The sequence below is a fragment of the Camelus ferus genome, chromosome 18 (assembly GCF_009834535.1).
Source record: "Camelus ferus isolate YT-003-E chromosome 18, BCGSAC_Cfer_1.0, whole genome shotgun sequence".
In the NCBI taxonomy this organism is placed as follows: domain Eukaryota; kingdom Metazoa; phylum Chordata; class Mammalia; order Artiodactyla; family Camelidae; genus Camelus; species Camelus ferus.
Window position 1 is genome coordinate 8,900,100 of NC_045713.1, and position 18,826 is coordinate 8,918,925.

The 18,826-nt window shown below is 63.2% G+C and overlaps 2 protein-coding genes across 2 annotated transcripts in view; one reads left to right on the forward strand and one right to left on the reverse strand.

Moving 5' to 3' along the window:
* ELFN1 (extracellular leucine rich repeat and fibronectin type III domain containing 1) overlaps positions 1-16,445 on the forward strand; it is a 63,291-nt gene extending 46,846 nt beyond the window's left edge. The window contains 4 exon segments of the mRNA XM_032459888.1: positions 12,860-15,061; positions 15,063-15,107; positions 15,109-15,236; positions 15,238-16,445. Of these exon segments, the coding sequence (XP_032315779.1) occupies positions 13,103-15,061; positions 15,063-15,107; positions 15,109-15,236; positions 15,238-15,568 (2,463 nt within the window). The 5' untranslated portion in view covers positions 12,860-13,102 and the 3' untranslated portion in view covers positions 15,569-16,445.
* Positions 8,739-18,826, reverse strand: part of LOC116657647 (proline-rich protein 36-like) — a 38,889-nt gene continuing 28,801 nt past the window's right edge. The window contains exon 4 of the mRNA XM_032461045.1: positions 8,739-9,751. Within this exon, the coding sequence (XP_032316936.1) occupies positions 8,854-9,751 (898 nt within the window). The 3' untranslated portion in view covers positions 8,739-8,853. The remainder of the gene's footprint in view (positions 9,752-18,826) is intronic.

Here is an 18,826-nt window from a genome sequence, read left to right on the forward strand (position 1 = left end):
CCTGCCCGCGGGGGGACGGGGAGCAGACGCTTGTGTGCGATGCTTATGTGTGTGGGTGTGCAGGACGGGTGGGCAGGTGGTGGAACTGCAGCCGAGGGGTTGAAGTCTGGGGACTCACACACGGTCACACACACATACACGGCCGTACGTGTACCCCTGGTTGTGCACAGGCACACACTCACTCACACCCCCCAAGCAGGTCTCAGGCTCTAAAATGCTGGCCCCCAGGTCCCCACCTGCATAGCCTGACCCCTCCAGCCTTGTGGCCCTCCCACCAGAAGCCGCCCTGCCTGCGGCCCTGAGATGGGGCTCTGGGAGATGCCTCTGACCCAGCCGGGGCCCCCAGCCCCCTGTTCACGCACCTGCATTTCACTCCCTTGGTCCTTTGGAGCCGATGTGAGCAGCAGTTCTGTTAACAGCGACACGTGCATCACACAGCCCCTTTCTTGCTCAGCCATCTGCTGCAGTTCCACGCCAGAACAAAGTGCATGAAATACCGAGGGAATGAGTGAGTGACTGTGCGAAGAGGTCTCTGCCCACGTTTCAGGGCTGAGATTGGGGGGGGGTGAGTCTCTAGCCAAGGTCTCCCCATCATCTGAGTCACCGAAGTGTGTGGCCTTGGTCCTCCTACCGGGGGAAGCTGGAGATGATGGAGACAAGGCCTTTTATTCTGGCGGGGGGATCTCCTTAGGCTTCGGGCCAGGTAGCTGGGGCTGAACCTTCCCTTGACTCTCCTTGAGACCTCCAGCCGTGCCCAAGGGCCTCCTTGGGAGAGTCCTGGGCTGCCAGGGGGGGACTTCCATTCATCTGCTCTTTGAGCTCACTGACCCAGTGCCTTCCCTGACTGCGCCTGGCTGGAGGCTCCGGCCGTGTTCCCAATCTTTACTCTTAACCCCTTGGACTTGAGAGGGCCAAGATGTGTCTTCTCTCCACCCCATTTGAGGGGATGGAGATGAGGGGGCTGAGGGCCCAGGGGTCCAGGCTGCGTCCTCCTCACTCTTGACCGTCAGGAAGCCCCACCCCTTTGCACACCCTCCTATGGGCCACAGAACTGGTGAGAGGCAGGGCCAGACCCAGATCCCAGGCACCCTGGCCTCCACTTTCCACCCCCCCGGCCCCCAGATGGGGTCAGACTCACCTCGGAGCACCAAGCAGGAGTGGGAATGGAGGAGGCCCCGGCCCCCACACCAGCAGCCCCCCTTCCCAGGGCGTCTCGGTGACTAGCAGGAGAGCAGCCTCTTCCAGACCCATCCCGTTCTTGGCCTCTCAGTTATAATTAATGTTTGCTGTGTTATTAGATGGACTTTCTTATAGACTCAGAGGTGAGGGTTTCCAGAGCTGGCCGGGCGAGCAGAGGGGCACTGCAGGCCGCCCTCCGTCTGGGTCCAGCCCAGCCCAGCTTGCCCACGAGCCCCATCATGCTTCTCTCTCAGGAGTGTCAGTGGTCCCATTTGTCAGGAAAGTAAACTGAGTCTCAGAGAAGTTACGAAAGCTCCACAAAACAGCCCACCCGGTGAGCAGCAGGGCGGGGGTCCCACGCAGCTCTCTGGGCTCTCTTAGTCAGGCGGGCACTGACCGGTCTTCCCTGACCCCCAGAAGCAGACCCCCTCTCTGAACTCCCAGCAGCACTCAGGTCCTGCCCCGAGTTCTTGGGACGAGGAGCTGGGCTCCCTCTGAGATTGGGAGTGAGGTCTGGGGCACAGGGCTCACCCCCCTGCTCTCGCACTGGTGCTCAGCCCCGGGTCGGTTATCCACCGCTGCGCGACAAGCCGCCCCAGCCTCAGGGGTGTGAAGGAGCCCCTGGCTCTGGGAGCAGAGCTGGGCACAGGCCTGGCTGGGCAGTTCACCTCCGCTCCACGTGGCGTCAGCCGTCCTTTCCAGCAGGCTCTCGCCCTCCAGACCCCGTCCCCCACCCCCGACCCCCCGCGCCCCAAGCTTCTCCAGCACATGGTGTCCGGAAGTTGCTGTTTTGGGTGGTGACTGCTTCCAAGAGACAGCAAGTGGACCTGCTGGGCTGGCTGAGGGCTGTGCCCACGACGGACACGGTTTACTTCCATCAGCGATATTGGTCAGTGTGGGTTCGGGCCCCCCGGCTTCAAGGGGTGCAGAGACAGACCCCCTCGCCGTGGAGAGGGGCCAGGTCCTGCTGCAGACGAGATGGGAGGGGAAGCTGCAATCACCTTTTGGGAGAACCATCTGCTGTAGCAGCTGCGGCCTTACCTCCCGTGTGAAGGAAGGTTTCCCGTCCGCTAGAGCGGACGTCCTGAGAGGGTCTGCGCCTAAGGCGACGTCCTTATGTCCACGCACGGGCGACTCAGAACATCAGAAGGCCCCGTGAGGGTGGTCTCACAATCCTGACCTCACCGGAGGAGGCTGGGGTCTCCCTCCGAGGCCCCGGGCAGCACCCCCACCCCTGCCAGCCCTTCCCTAATCGCCCTGTCCCCCTGGGAGCCACTGCAGGATTCCCCGAGTAAGATGCCTGTTGTAAGCTCCCCCGCCGGGGATTTCTCTGCTGTTGACTCTGCCCAGAGCCGCCCCCGATGCGTGTAAATCTGGACTGCACAGAAGACAAATGGGGGTGACACTTCACTTGATAAAACGGCCATGCACTTCACAGAGTGGTTCACGGGGTTGGTCTACACGGCTGTCCCGGGCACTTCTCCCGTGGAGGCTCATAAAATCAGAAGCATTCCTTGCCTGAGCTGTTAGCCACCATCTGGAGGAACTCACCTGGGGTGGGAGTGAGAAGTGCCCCAAACTGTGAAGACGGTCCAGGAAATGAAACCCCACAGGGATCTCGCCTCGGAATACTGGATCAGAATTCCTCAATAACAACAGCAGCAAAAATCCTAAGACGGGCAGGTTCAGTTCCTCAGAATGTTAGAGAGAGATCTGCCACGATTATGTGGGGTTTATGGGAAGAATTCAAAGATGGCTTAATATTAGAGAAACCTATTAATACAATGCACGGTATCAGCAGGTCAGCCATAACGCTCTGTTAATAAATGACAAAAGGCATATGATAAAATCCAAGGCCAGTTTTGGATTCTAAAGTAACTGCTTAAAATAGAACCAGAAAGATACTTTATCGCAGTAAACAGTCTGTGTCTCAGTTCAGCGCTGGTGTCATTCTAAATGATGAAGGCTTTAATGATTTCAATTCATGAACTTTTATTAAAAAAAAAAAAACAACAGTGTCCTTTATCGTTGTCCAGAGCGATCGCTGGACGTAGCAGTAAGACCTGAAACAGAATTAAATGGGATACAAGAAAGAACTGTAATTATTTGCAGACAATATGATTTGAGATCTTAGAAACCCAAGAGAACCAACTGAAAAAAGAACTTAATATGAGAACGCAGTGAAGGTACTGGCCTGGACAGAACACAAACCTGCACAAATCGGTAATTTTCATCTGTACCACCACCAACGGGTTGGAAAACGTAATGAAATAAGCGGTCCCCACTCACAATATTGACCAAAAAGCCTCCGTGGAATTCCCGGGGATGAGGTTACGAGAAAAAATGAGGATCGTTAAGACCTCTGAAGTTTCGTGAGAGACGTCAAAGGAAGCAAGAGGAGGGAGATAGGCCACGCTGGGTGGAGCATTACAAACCTGAGGTTCTTCCCAAATTCACCCGTAGGTTCCAAGCAGCCCCCTCGGCACCTCGGCGGCCTGTTCTGAAGAGGCAGATAGAACTGCTCTGAAAGTTCATCAGCAGAGTGTGCGAGGGCTGCGGTTCTTCGGAGACACCGAAGCCTCTTGCAGGGAGACGGAGACTTAAACGATGCTGACTGCTGTCACAGGAGAGGGAAGGAGTCCTCAAAGGAACAGAATAGTCCCCACACAGAGGCCTCCTTAGTGGGTGACCATGGAATAATGTATCACCCAAACGGGAATCATTTGCAAGTGAAAGCAGACGCCTCAGTACTCGCTGTGTGACAGCGCCAGCAGCAGCGAGGACAGCCGGCCCAGGAGCACCATGACTCACGGCTGGCCTCCTCTCGGCGACTGTGGGTTGAGTGTTTTCACAAACCCAGTCAGCATGCGTTTCCTGCTCAGCCCTGCTGGCTTCAGCCTCGGATCAGCCAGGGAGCCTGGCCTTTGCCAGAGGGGTCACAGCGGGCAGCTTGGGCAGCTTTGGGATCCCCAAGGGGAGACCCCAGCCCCAAGCTGAGCAGAGAGCACGGCTGGGTGGTGGAGGGGTGAGTGAGTCAGGTGGAGGAAACAGCATCTTAGAGAAAGTGTAAGAAATGCAGGTTGTCACCTTACAGGGATGTGAGGGACAGGCAGGGCCCATCAGCAGCGCCTGGCTGGCTCACTGGGGACATGGGCTCCTCAGGGGAACTGGGGAGCTGTGTGGGGTTGCAGGGGAGGAGGGGGCAGACTTGACCAGCTGTTCCCTGTGAAAAGCACACTCCAGCTGTGGGCTGGGCCGTCTGCGAGCTGCAGGAGAGGGTGTGGGATGAGGCCACGCAGCGGGCAGTTCTGTTCCCGACGTTCAGACGGACCCTGGAGGCTCGTGGATCCTGGCGCACGGGTGCCGGAGGCAGCAGCCTCTGACAGGTGTCGTGGGGGACTGCTTGGCGCAGGAGGGGCGGGGGGTGGAGAGGAGCCTCCTGGAAGGACGGGGCCTCTTGGGACCTGACGGTTCCAGCTGCGGTCACAGGGACCACAAATATTCCAGACGCGGAGCCGCACTGAGAGACCCCGGGAGGCATGGCTGGGCAGTGTTTTGCTGGACCACTGGGTGAGGTGACGACTCCCAGTTCCCACATGGAAGCACCGCACTGCTGGGGGCGCTGTGCTGGGCTGGCTTCTGCCTTTTCTCTGAGCTGCCCCCTCATCCAAGACCCAGCCCGCAGCACGGCCAGCCCCGGGAGCTGCAGACCAGCCCTGACCGCTGTGTTGTGCTTCTTAGACCGACTTTGCTTCATATTTTATTTCCCTCATTAATTTTGCGTTTGGGGGCTAATTGCTAATTTATAACCTCCGCTCGAAAACCGTGCCCAAGATCTTTAGTACAATTAATGGTGGACAGGAAATACGCTTTGATTAAATAATTATAACAGCGGCGACGTGGGGCGGGGACCCGCGTGCACAGAGGCCAGGCCGGGTGAGCAGGTGGGGAGCAGTCCCTGCGTCGTGCGGGTGGCCCGGGTGGTGGCGTGCGGGACGAGGCTGCTGTGCCTCCGTGTCCTCTGTCATCCTGTGTCGCGGTCCTGCCCTCCCCTCGGGCTGGGATCAGCACTCGGGGAGGAGACAGAGTCCCCGAGCCCGGGGTGATCAGGAAGGGCTCTTGGACGTCAGGATTCTGCTGGGGAGAGCCGTCTCAACCCGGCTGTCCCTCAGAGCAACTGCAGAGGTTCAGGTCAGACTAAAGAGGGAACTTCCCGGCTGCCAGGGTTACGGGGGCGTGATGGGGAACAGTGCCGGGCGTCCTTCGGACACCCAGGCCCCCGCCTGGCTTCGGTGACGTGCTCACGCAGGCGGTGGACCAGGGCTCCTGGAGAGGGTCGGGTGTCCTCCGTCATCCCCGGAGGCCAGCCGGCCTCCCTCCTCCCCGCACCCCCGCCTGCGCCGGAAACCGTCCCAAAGTGATTTCTCTCTCCAGCGATGCCATACGTTATGTTTTTTAATTTAAAAAGATGCCCAGTGGAAATGTAACAGACCATTAAACGTTTGGGTCCCTAATTAACTCTGGAGCAGCCTGGCGCTGTGGGCCTGGAGGTGGGGGTAGCAGCCCCGCGACATCCCAGGGCAGGCAGGACTCCAGCCCCCGTCCATCCAGTCCTCCCTGCCGCATCTGCTGGATGGGGTGCCCCAGTCCACCTTCCGGGGCCAGGACTTTGGGGGAGCCAGGGCCACTGCGCACAGCCCTGTGTGGGCTCCAGGCTTGGGGACTTGGGGACTCTGGGGCGGGGCACGAACCTGCGTTTTTAACAGGCAGGGGTGGAGGCGGCTGCGTTCCACTGACCTCGCTTGGGGAGAAGTGTGACTTTCCGGCCAAGCGAAGGGCTTTCCCTCTCTGAGTCTGTTTTCCCATCCATCTAACTGAACTTGCCTCCCTGGGCCTGGGAGAAGATCAGTACGCAGTAGGCACTCGGTCCATGAGGATCCTGGGGGAAACAAGAGGTCGCCTGTGTTTGTGCAGCCTCTGGATGGGCAGGGTGAGGGCCCCCAAGGCTCAGCGGGACCCTGTGGGCCACCCAAGGTCACCTGGCAGGTGTGTCAGGCCCTCGGCACCGTCCTGGGCCCCACTGGACCCAACCCTGTGGCCAAGTCCTGAGCGTCCAGCCCTGCTGAGTCAGCACTGCTGGACCACCCACAGCAGGCGCCCGCGCCAGCCTCCTTGGACACGTAGGGAGGGAGCGGGAAGGGGGCCAGGTTCTCGGTGGGTGGGGAGCCTGGGGCAGCCCCCACTGGTCCTCCTGTGTGTGCACCTGGGAGGGCGGCTTGCTGAAGTAGAACCAACCACACTGCCTGGAATCCCTCCCCTGTCCGCGAGGCCAGGGGGCTGCAGGGGAGGAGATGAAGGTTGACCACCCCGGAGCCCGCTGGAAGCCTCCATAAGCTAGTCATGTCGGCCTCGCTGTAACCCTGTCAGGGGAGCTACCATGCCGATCCATCTCCATTTGACAGAGGTGGAAACAGAGAGGTAAGTGACTTGCCCAAGGTCACACAGCCAGAGTGTGGTGGAGCCAACATCCACATCCTGGCCCAGGACTCTACAGCCCGAGGTGGCTCTGGGCCCCTTTCAGGCGGGCAGGCCGCCCTCACGTGCCCGTCAGGCCGCGGGCTCTGCGGCAGAGCGGGCTGCAGAGGCAGGCGAACGTTAGTAAACATGGTCTATCGGCAGAGCGTTGGAGAGGTGAGGAGTTACCATCTATTACTTCCCCAACGTCCCTGCCTCCCCCAGGTGCCCAGCCCTTGGCCTGCCTCCCTCTGGAGGTGGAAAGTTCTCTCCATCAGCAAAATCCACAGCCTGGCCTCAGCCTGGCCCCAGCCCAGCCCTGGCCTCTCGTCTGGGCCAGGTGACTGGGGGAGGCATAGTATTTTTAGGCAGATGTGCTCCGTCCCAGCACGGCCGCGGTGATTATGCAGATCCAGCCATAGGAAGTTTAAAAGCCTGGAACCACCATATTTCTTGACTTCATTAGTGGCGACGCAGGCTGCAGGGCTGCTGGGGCAGATGGACATGGTGCCAGCCCCTTCGTCCCCTTGGCGACAGGGGCGTGTGTTCCCTGCAGCGTGCATGCATGCGTGCACGCAGTCAGGAGACGTCAGTGGGCCCTTCGGGGGCACCTGGCTCCCCCACTGAAGGTGGCAGGTGGGGATGCTGAGGCCTGGAGGGGAACTGGGGAAGCCCCAGGGCTTGGGCGTCTCCTCTGGCTGGGGCTCGCACCCTCCCCCTGCACAGCGGTCCCCTGCCCCAGTGCTGGGCCCCTCGGGAGGGGCCGCAGAGACCAGGCTCCTGCCCTGGCGCTCGGGGCCCTTTTGCGCTGGCCCCGCCTCCCGCCGGGGCATCACCCTGGTACCACCGCCCACGTGTAGGACGCCCACGCTCCCTGGAGGGCAGGGCCTCCTGCCTCCACACTGCTGCACACACCTGTCTCTAGGACACCCGGCGCCCAGCTTCTTTGCCTCATGAACTCCTACCCGTCTGCTAGGACCCACCACACGGAGGCCCAGCGAGCGCCTACCTCTCCCTGCAGGCCTGGGCAGTGCCAGATGCTGCCAGGGCAGCTGGGCCTCCGTGTGCCCACCCCTCCCAGCAGGTGCTTGCTGAGACGCCAGCTGAGTGGCTCCGGCGGGCTCACCCCACCCAGCTGACTCGGCGCTTGACAGGCGCTTTCGCTCTCGGGGCCCCGGGCTTCTCACCTGGCGCCCGGAGGCCGTGGTGTCCCTGTCCCTCGCCGTGTAGGGCACCGGCGAGGTTTAAAGGCGGATGGCGCCGCAGGTGACCTGCTGGGCATGACTGCTGTGGTGCCGACGGCCAGGGACAGCCTCCCTCCCCTCCCCCAGGTCTCTAGTGGCCTTAGGCCGCACTACTTCCAGTAGCCCCCTGACACCTGGGCACTGCCAGACCCCCAGGTGTGCGCACTTGTAGACACGTGGGGCAAACACCGGCACGTGTGCACACATGGACCCGGCCACTTCAGGCAGCCCTGCGTCCGGGAGAGTCCCTGCCTCGCCAGCTGTGACCTGAGACCCTGAGCTGTTCTGCTGACGGGCAGGGTGGCAAGCGGTGACCAGGCCAAGTCCAACCTGCCAGGTGGGAAATAACCCCATTTGAAAGATGGGGAGACCGAGGTCGTCTCCCCTCGGTGACAGGAACTCACTGTCAGAGCCCGGGGTCACATCCAGGCCCTCCTTGTGACGTGGCCCGGTGGGCCCCAGGCTGTGGTTCTCCCTCTAAGGAGTGAGGTCATCATCATGTCACCTCAAGGGGCTGTCATGGGGAATCTGGGCAGAGACCCCAGTGCAGCCTGGTGTCCAGCAGGGCCACCAGGGCCACGTGCTTGGGGCTCTGTCCATCCAGGTCGGGGGCACTGGGGGAGCAGAGCCCCTGGGTGTTCAGGTGGGTGTTGTGCGGAGTGAGGATGTCAGACAGACACACATCTCTGCTCCATTGGTGGGTGGGGATTTGCAGAGCAGGGGTGGCTGGGGCAGCTGTGGCCCTCCGGACGGCGGTGACCGCTCCCACTGGCCTGACACACACAAAAGGAGACACGTTTGTGAGAAACCACCAGCCGGCATTTTTACCCCCGTTTTGCAGACGAGCCCCGGCTGGTGCCCCGTGTAGTCTGAATCTCCAGGATTTGGGTGAGAGGAAGGGGCAGGCCTCTTCTGATCAGACAGCAGAAAGGAAGAGCTTCCAGGAGAGGGCACGGCGGGGTGGGGCCTGGCAGCCAGGAGGAGGAGGGGCAGGGGCTGAGGGCCTCGGGGTGAGGAGAGGTGAGGCTGGGGGGCTGGCGGGTCCCCGTGCGGGGGAGCGGCTGCCATCGGGGCTCTGGGTGGGGACGGTGGGCTCCTGTGACGGCTCTCCAAGGTCCCTCTGGCTGCAGGGGGTGGGGTGGGGGAGGATCCCAGGAGATGAGGTGGGACCCACGGGCTTCTTCGCAGCACGGGATGGAGGTGGCTTGGACCAGGGTGGCCACGGCGGGAGTGGTGGGACGTGCAGATGGCAGACACGTTTGGAGGCGGCGCTGACGCTGTTGCTGGAGGACTGGTGTTGGGGCCGCGAGAGGGAGTCTAGGTCCCACACTGATTTTGGGTTTGAGGCACGTGGTGGAGGGTGAGGCAGGAAAAGCGGAGGGACTTGGAGAGGAAGCAACTGCGTCTGTGAGTCTGCGGTCCAGGTTGGCGGGACAGGCCAGTCGCACGGAGAGAGCATTAAAGCCACGGGCAGGGAGCAACCACCCGTGTGAGGCAGGCTGAGGACGGAGCCACAGGGACCGTCAGAGGTCAGGGTGCGGAGAGGGGCCAGCAGAGGGGCCAGCGGCCAGTGGAGGAGAGGCGGCGGCTCAGAGACCCAGAGCAGAAAGTGGTTCTGGAAGGAGCGGCCAGTTACCTGGGCCACGTGCTGCCGAGGGGCTGCAAGGGATAAAAATAGGACTGTGCCCTTCGGTACTGGTGAGACAGAGGTCACCGGTGACCTTGATGGAGCCAGCGCAGGGCATGGGGGGTGGACGCTGCCCTGGAGGGGCCGGGGGTGGAGATGGACCTGTGGGCAGTCGTCTTGAGGAAATCTGCGGAAGAGGCAGGGAGAGGGGCATGGCCTGAGGTGTTCAGGTCAAGCTGTCTCTGCAGAAGGTTCTAGAACTGTCTGATGCAGCAGCCACCAGCAAGTGCCCAGTAGCCGCATGAGCCCAGCGGCTGCCCGCTGGATGGCGCACGTGTGAACGCCGCCTGCACCATCGCAGAGTCTGCGGGCGCTGTGTGCGGGCGGGGGAGTGGGAGGGAGGCCGCGGGGACACAGGTGAAGCGCGGGGCCGGAGGCTGGCGGGGGCAGGTGCGGGCAGGGACCCAGGGCCTGTGCCTCCCCCGTGACAGGATCCTGGGTCTTGGGTGGCAGGTGGGGGGGACAGGGCCCTGCACCCCGCCGTCCCCGCACCTGCACTGCAGGAATCCTGGAAACAGCCGCTCAGTGAGCGGCGCGTGGTATACAAGGGGCAGAGTGTACGAACACGGGAGGGGTGAGCCGTGGGACGGGGTAGTGACAGCGTGGGCCAGGGTTCCTGAGTGACCCAGTGACTTGTGAGCCCACAAGAAAAGGGCTGTCCTGGTGTCCATTCAGAACCTTTCTGGGGTGTATCTGCCAGTTCCCTGGGCAGCGGTTTCAATGGGGCTCCCAGACCTCAGGGGGCTTCTAGCCCCCACACTTTGGGAGGGGGTCAGTGCCGACACAGTGGCCCCAAGGGGGCTCAGAGAGCTCAGTCCCTGCAGCTGGACGGAGGAGGCACCTGCTGGACCTGCCAGAGGCGCCGTCCCCGCCGGGAGGACAGGCTGACTCCTATGTGCACTTAGACAGGGTCCCCTGCTCCCTGGGCCCTCAGAGTCCCCTGTGTAATGTGGCATGTGGGACAGGAACTTGGGGGTCCCTGCAAGGCTGAGATCATGGGGGCAGAGGTGACTCTTTCTGAGGGTGGCGGCCACACCAGCAGGGGGACAGCAGAGTGGCCAGGGCTCTGTCCCCCCAGGCCTGGCACCAGGCCATCCCAGAGGTACCCACAGGGTGCCAGAGCACAGGTTCCCAAACTCTCACACGGGGCGGGGGGTTGGGGGTACGTGGTGGCACCAGTCAGGATGGGGAGGGGAAGAGGCTGGGGCCGGCCCGGCCTGCACACCCTGTGCCTGGGTGGAGCTAATCTGAAGGCACGCAGGTGCATGGACCGCGCTGGCGCCCCCATGCACACGCAGCCCTGCAGCCACCCCTTAGCCGACCCAGCAGTGGCCGCCTGGTGCGCAGGTGCCCTGGGAGTGGGGCAGGGAGCGAGGCTGGGCGCTCCGGGCCTGTCCCCCTCCCTGCCCGCGCTCGCCTGTGATAAGGGCTCTTTAGGCCCTGTAATCCTCCTTAACTTGACTTTGGGTTATTTTGAGCAAGAGATTAAAGGTGATTACCATCAGCCTTGCGGAGGCGCCACACTTCCTCGATGGTCCTGCTGCTCCCCTCCCCGCAGTCCAGAGGCCTGGAGGCAGGAGCCAGACTCTGATGGTGCCCCCACCACTGTCCCCCAAACTCTGCCTCAGATGCACTTGCAGTCAGATGAATGGGGACGGGCCTGCCCAGCTGCCCCCACTGGTCGGCCTGCTCTCGACCTCCTGGGAGCAGGGTGTCTGGCATCCTGGGGGGATGGGGCAGGTACACGGTGGGGAGGGAGGGGCGCACAGGTCAGCACTGCTACTCCCCGTGGGATCACAGGTTTCATATCACAGGATGGACCAGCAGGGACCCCAGCTTCTCCCTGTAGGCTCCCTCCTTAGGGGAGGGAGACCTAAGCAAACCCTGACCTGCCCCTGGAGACATACCGGTTGGGCCCAGAGAGGCCCAGTGCATTGCGGGATGTCACACAGCAACCTGGGGCCAAGCCCTTGATGCGATCCGCCAAGGCTCACCCGGACCTATTCTGATCTCTCCCCTGTCCTTGAATCAGAGACTCTCCCAGGAACCAGATCAAAACTGTTCTCTATGAAGTTTCCAAAACTGAGGCGGGGGTGGGGGGATCCATTGCACATCATTATTTTTTCCTCCTAATTTAAACCGCCTCAGTGCAGACTAGGTGCAAACGTCAATACCAGTGAAATACACTCAGCTGGCCGCCTGCCAGGCCACAGAGCGGTTACAGGGGCGGCTGTAAATCCAAACAGTAACAAGCAAACACACACTTACTCATCTGTCCTGTGGAAGAAATATGAGGGGCAGAGGGGTGAGTCCCTCAGTCGGGGGCGGGGGGGTGGGCCGGGGGAGGGAAAACCTGCAGTGACCTCCAGCCACAACACCCACCACGCACCCGGCTCCATCCCCCAGTGCTGCCCGGTGGATGCGTGCTGCCCTGGAGCAGCTCGGGGTCTGGTGGGGACGTAGGAGCAGCGAGCGGCGTGTTCTTGTCGCTGCCGGGTCCCGGGGCTGCAGAAGTGTCCTTGCTGGAGCCTGCGGAGGAGGCGGGGTGCCCTCTCTCCTTCCAGGACCCACCAGCACAGGCTGGTGACAGCCTTCAGGTCCCCAGAGCAAGATGGAAAACTGCAGAGACCAGCCAGCCAGCTCATTCAAGGAAGCTGGCCCATGCTGTGCTGGGTCACTCGGCCGGAGGGCACAGACCAGGAGCTGGCTGTCCTGGTGCCTCACTTGAGAGAAGCGCGAGGGAGGATCTCCATGGCCAGCTGAGGACCCTTTGGCTGGGGCTCCGAGCGCCCTCTGCAGGTGGCTGCAGTGCCTCGGCCAGGCCCTCCAAGGTCTTCAGGAGGGAGCAGGGCATTTGTCACACCCGTGTGACTGGCCGGAGCAGCCTCGTCACTCATCCACCAAGCAACTTTAGTCTTGTCCCTGGGCCTCGGTTTCCCCAACTGACAAATGGGCACCTGGTGGTCAATTCCCTGTGGCTGCCATGATACGGCCGAGCAGGGGTTGCGTCTGCTTTGAGAGGAGGCAGCAGCGGGGCTCAGGCTGACCCTACGCTTCCCACCCGCGAGAGTCAGAGACAAGCCCCCCGAGGGCACGGACTGAGCCCTTCCTGCGTGTCCTGCCTCATCGCGGCTGCCCCGAACGCACTTCCACGATGCACCGCGCTGCTTGGCTGTGGCACCCGGGGAAGCCTGGTGCCTCCTGACCGCTCTCTTTCTCCCCTTTGTCTTTACAGCAGGAGCGGCTGGAGCCGTCAGGAAGCCCAGGCTGATGGGGAAGGCGGCCGCGGTCCCGGCCGGACGTGGGTGAACGGCGAGAGGCTGCTGGCCGTGAGGGGGGCGCCCCCGCACCCAGTGCTCGCACCGCCCCGGGCGGCCATGCGGCTTGGGACAGGACACTCCTGAGAGCGCAGGCGTCCTCTCTTCTGTCCCTTCCGGGGCTGCCGCCCAGCGTCCACCCAGGGTCCGCGGGGTCCCCCATGGGGCTGGCCCCGATGGCCGGGTGCCGGGGGGCCGCGCTGTGGGTGTGCGTGGTGGCGGCCGCCCTGCTGCACGCAGGCGGCCTGGCCCGCGGCGACTGCTGGCTGATCGAGGGTGACAAGGGCTTCGTGTGGCTGGCCATCTGCAGCCAGAACCAGCCGCCCTACGAGGCCGTCCCGCAGCAGATCAACAGCAGCGTGGTGGACCTGCGGCTGAACGAGAACCGCATCCGCAGCCTGCCGCACGGGGTGCTCAGCCGCTTCGGCAACCTCACGTACCTCAACCTCACCAAGAACGAGATTGGCTACATCGAGGACGGCGCCTTCTCCGGCCAGTTCAACCTGCAGGTGCTGCAGCTGGGCTACAACCGCCTGCGCAACCTGACGGCGGGCGCACTGCGCGGCCTGAGCAAGCTGGAGTACCTGTACCTGCAGGCCAACCTCATCGAGGTGGTGACGCCCAGCGCCCTCTGGGAGTGCCCCAACATCGTCAACCTCGACCTGTCCATGAACCGCATCCAGCGGCTGCATGGCGCCACCTTCGCCGGCCTGGCCAAGCTGTCCGTGTGCGAGCTGTACAGCAACCCCTTCTACTGCTCCTGCGAGCTCCTGGGCTTCCTGCGCTGGCTGGCGGCCTTTGCCAACGCCACGCAGGCCTACGACCGCATGCAGTGCGAGTCGCCGCCCCTCTACTCGGGCTACTTCCTGCTAGGCCAGGGCCGCCACGGCCAGCGCAGCGTCCTCAGCAAGCTGCAGTCTGTGTGCACCGACGGCTCCTACGCAGCCGAGACCCGCCTAGTGCTGGGCCGCTCCCCGCCGCCGCCCCCGCCGCCGCCCTCCGAGCCCAGCGAGGCCCCCTGCGCCGATGACGAGTGCTTCTCTGGCGATGGCACCACGCCGCTGGTGGCCCTGCCCACGCTTGCCACACAGGCCGAGGCCCGCCCACTCATCAAGGTCAAGCAGCTGACGCAGAACTCAGCCACCATCACGGTCCAGCTGCCCAGCCCGTTCAACCGCATGTACACGCTGGAGCACTTCAACAACAGCAAGTCGTCCACCGTGTCCAAGCTGACCAAGGCCCAGGAGGACATCCACCTGCTCAACCTGTACGCGCTCACCAACTACACCTACTGCGTGGTGTCCAGCAGCTCTGGGCTGCACCACAACCACACCTGCCTCACCATCTGCCTGCCCAAACCGCCCGGCCCGCCGGGCCCGGGGCCCAGCCCGCCCACGGCCACCCACTACATCATGACCGTCCTGGGCTGCCTCTTCGGCATGGTGCTGGTGCTCGGCGCCGTCTACTACTGCCTGCGCCGGCGGAGGCGCCAGGGGGAGAAGCACAAGAAGGCGGCTGCGGCGGCCGCGGCCGGCAGCCTCAAGAAGACCATCCTGGAGCTCAAGTACGGCCCCGAGCTGGAGGCGCCCGGGCTGGGCCCACTCCGGGGCCCCGAGGCCGTGGCCCGCATCCCCTACCTGCCGGCAGCCCCCGGCGAGCTGGAGCAGCACAAGCTGGCAGGGAGCGGGGAGACACCCAAGGCCAGCTACATGGAGGTGCGGGCGGGGGGCCAGGCTGAGCGCGGGGACCGCGAGCTGGGCCGGCCCGGACCCGACAGCCAGGGTTCAGCGGCCGAGATCTCCACCATCGCCAAGGAGGTGGACAAGGTCAACCAGATCATCAACAACTGCATCGACGCCCTCAAGTCCGAGGCCGCCGCCTTCCAGGGCGGCAAGCCCGGGGCCGCAGGAGCGGCCGAGCCGCAGCTGGTGCTGCTGTCCGAGCCGCTGGCCGGCACGCACGGCTTCCTGTCGCCCGTCTACAAGGACAGCTTCAGCCACGGCCTGCAGCGGCACCACAGCACGGAGGCGGCCCCCGGGCCCCCGCGCGCCAGCACCTCGTCCAGTGGCTCAGCGCGCAGCCCGCGGCCCTTCCGCGCCGAGGCCACCGGGCCACATAAGGCGGCTGGCGGCAGCGGCGGAGGCCAAGTACATTGAGAAGAGCTCGCCCTGCGGCTGACGCCATCCTCACTGTGACCCCCGCGGCCGCCGTGCTGCGGGCCGAGGCCGAGAAGAGCCGCCAGTACGGCGAGCACCGGCACTCGTACCCCGGTTCGCACCCCGCCGAGCCGCCCACGCCCCCCTGCGCCCCCGCCCCACGAGAGCCTGGGCGGCCGTAAGCCATCCATCCTGGAGCCGCTGACCCGGCCGCGGCCCCGCGACCTGGCCTACTCGCAGCTGTCCCCGCAGTACCACCACCTGAGCTACTCCTCCAGCCCCGAGTACACCTGCAGGGCCTCCCAGAGCATCTGGGAGCGCTTCAGACTGAGCCGCCGGCGGCACAAGGACGACGAGGAGTTCATGGCGGCCGGCCACGCCCTGCGCAAGAAGGTCCAGTTCGCCAAAGATGAGGATCTGCACGACATCCTGGACTACTGGAAGGGCGTGTCGGCGCAGCACAAGTCCTGAGCCCGCGCCCTCCCCGAAACCCGGGACGCAGGGCGCGCCGGCCCAGCACAAGGCCTGAGCCCGCGCAGGCGCCCACACCTCCCCCCCCCCCGGAACCCGAGCTGCCGCTGGACCAAAAAGGACAAGACCCACTGTCTGTAGCCCAGAGACTCTCACAGAAACCCAACACACACACACACACACACACTAGCCCAGGGCTTGCAGAGAAGGCGGGGAGGGGGCGCCGACGGTAAGGACGGGACGTGACCCATGGCCGGGCGCGGGCAACTGCCCTGAGACACTCTCACCGGTGTGAGCGGCCTGTCCACACACACACTGTGCGCGCGCACACACGTGACTTCAGAAAACTGTGTCTTAGGGGTGGGGTGGGGGTGGGATTTTTTTTCATTGTCTTTTATCTTTGATTCTTCTCTGCCTTTTTTCTTTTCCTCTCTCTCAATTTTCTTCCGTTTTTAAAAAAAAAAGTTCTCTTAAAAAGATATAAAACACCAGACAGGGACGTGGCCATTGTGGCCACGTGGCTCCTCGCATGATCTCTGTCCGTGGCTTTCTGTGGACTCTGTTCAGTCCGTCTCTTTGTTGCTGCCTCCAGAGGCCACTGAAGAGGGGCAGAGCGGATGCAGGTGGCCCAGGGGGCCTCTGGGGCCCCTTCCTGGAGCCCCATGGGACTCGGGGTGGGGGAGGGCCGTGCCTGCGGACGGCTGGGGGTGGCCGGGCGGGGCGTGGGCTGGGAGGGTGTGCGCCAGCCCCACCCCCACTGTACACTGTCGTCGTCCTATTGTATAGAAAAATATTTCTATATTTGCAATGTTTGCTGTAAAACGAGAAAGAAAAAAAGAAGACTGTCTACTAAAAAGAAAACCTGCAAAGGAAAAAATGTCCCAATGCTTGTTTGTGCCGGGTTCTACTCTGGGATTTCAGGAAGGGCTTGCATTTTCTCTTACGTCTGGTTTAGGGGTGGGGCTGGGGTTACCGGTGGGTCACCACTGAGAACAGGGGTGACCCCAGGTGACCTCGGGTGGGGGGCGCACAGGGGCCCATGGGCCGGAAGGAGCTGGGGGTGAGGGGTGTGCGTGCGTGTGCGACCGGGGTCTGTGCGCAGACCTGGGGAGCGAGCGGGTGTGAGTGGACGCAGAGCTGACAGGTGGGTGTGCATGGTGGGGCTTTGAATGTGAGTGGCGGGGTGAACGTGAGAGGGCTGGAGGGCCACCTGTGGGGAAAGTGCCCTGAGGCCCCGAAGCCGCAGGCCCCTGGGGATGCTGGGCCCCCGAGCCGGCCTCTCGACCCCACAGGCATCGTGCCCATCCCCCGGCAGTCCTGGTGTGGCCCCGCATTCACACTGAGAGGTTTGAGAGCGTGTAGGAACGGTGCCAGGTGGTCCAAAATCTCCCAGGATGACTGGACCCCGACCCTCAGCCCACAGGAAGTCCCTCTTGGCGGCTGGCTCCCCAGGGGCTTCCCGCCAAGGTCTCAGGTGCCCTCTCGTCTGCCCTCAGGAGCGAGCAAGGCTTTCAGGGGAGAGATGCTATTTCTGGGGCTTGTGCCAGCAGAGTGGGGGCCCTGCACCCACCCCCAGTCCTGGGTCCTGCAGAGCCACCTTCTCTGGAGGGGGGGTGGAGCCACACAGGGAAGGGGCGTCGCCCGGCCCCTCCCTCTCACCGGCGCATCAAGTCTTGCGAGGTCGCTTCCCACCTAGCCGGCCCCCCCACCCCCCCACCCAGGGCAAACCCGCTCCTGGACTAAAGTTCTGACAGAGACCCAGGAAGGCAGGCACGAGGCTGCGATGGAGCCCAGAGGCAGAGGATGCTCAGGGGTTCTCAGGACCTGGGGGGTCACCGAGAAAGAGCCAGCCTCCAGCCTGACCAGCAGGGGCCCTAGCGGGAGGGAGCGGGAGGGAGCGGCGGGTGGGGCTGCAAGCGGCTGGGGGCCAGCAGCCTCTCCTTGCACACCCCTGGCAACAGGCTGCTCACCCCTCCTCAGCAGCTATTTGACTTCACGGACCTTTCAGACCGTACAGAAGCTTGCAGCTCGCCCCAGGGCCCAGCTCTGACTCCCTGGCCCCGCAGCTACGCAGCACTGGGACAGACCAGTCTGCCTCCTCCAGGCTGGCCCACCCAGTTCCGGCCCCTGCACTCAGGAGACCTCTGTATACACAGGAGGTCCTGTGTATGGGCCTCGGCACCAGGTGCATGCCCCAGCGGGGCTCTGACCAGCCCCCCTCAACCGAGCCCCTCTAAAGGCCGTTTTTGAGGACGCCACATTCCCTGCCCCCGCAGCCCCCGCCATGCTTGACCCGACAGGCCCTGGGCTACCCCAGCCCCAGGCAACTCCTCACCCTCCACCCTGGGGTCCCAGCAGGACAGCACAAGGGGGACCTGACGTATGAGTGGCTGGAGACAACGAGGTTGTGCCCAGGGTGGGTGGAGGCCCAGAGAGGGACCTGCCCAAGGTCACAGTCAGTGATGACAGTCCTGGCCATGGGACAGACGTGGGGCCAGGCCTCCTCAGCTGCTGTTCCCTGTCACCAAGGAGATAAAATTGGCTATTTACAGGGAATCAAAGAATGATGACCAGAGAGTAGAGGTGCCTGTCCTGGGTAGGCAGGACAACTGGCCAGACAGGCCAGGTGTGTGGGAGGGACACGTCATGTCACTGCTGAGAGCCCTGCTCCAAGCAGGGGTTACGGGGGGGGGGGGCAGGACATGGGGAGGGACGTGGAGAAAGAAGGGGAGGGTGCGGGGTCCTGAGCAGCCAAGAACGCCCGTTCTAGCTCAGACCCTCCCTGGAACACCCAGGGTTGGACAGAGGCGGCTCTAACTGGGCCAGTCCTGGGACACAGACCCATATGTCACTATGCCTTGGCTTAAAGGAGGTCACAGTGGAGGTGACAAGGGTATAAACACACATGGAGAAGAGGTACACATTTACTGAGCACCTACTGTGAGCAGAGCTATGCGCCAAGCACGCCTGGAGCCCAGCAAGGGGTCTGACCCTGCCCCCGCCCCGGAGAAGCTCACGGGGCAGCAGGGCACTTGAAGTAGAGGCAAGTGACCCAGCTCAGGGTGGTGCTGGGCCCACGAGGCCTGGGCAAGGATGGAAACTCCTGCCTAGGAAGAGCCTGGAAGACTTCCTGGAAGGGGTGGCATTTGGTCTGGATAAGGGGAACCACGGTGAGGAAGGAGGGTGTGCACGCTACAAAGTGGAGAGAGGTCAACATCCTTGCGGGCTCAGAAGTGAGCTCAGAGCACGAAAGGAAGG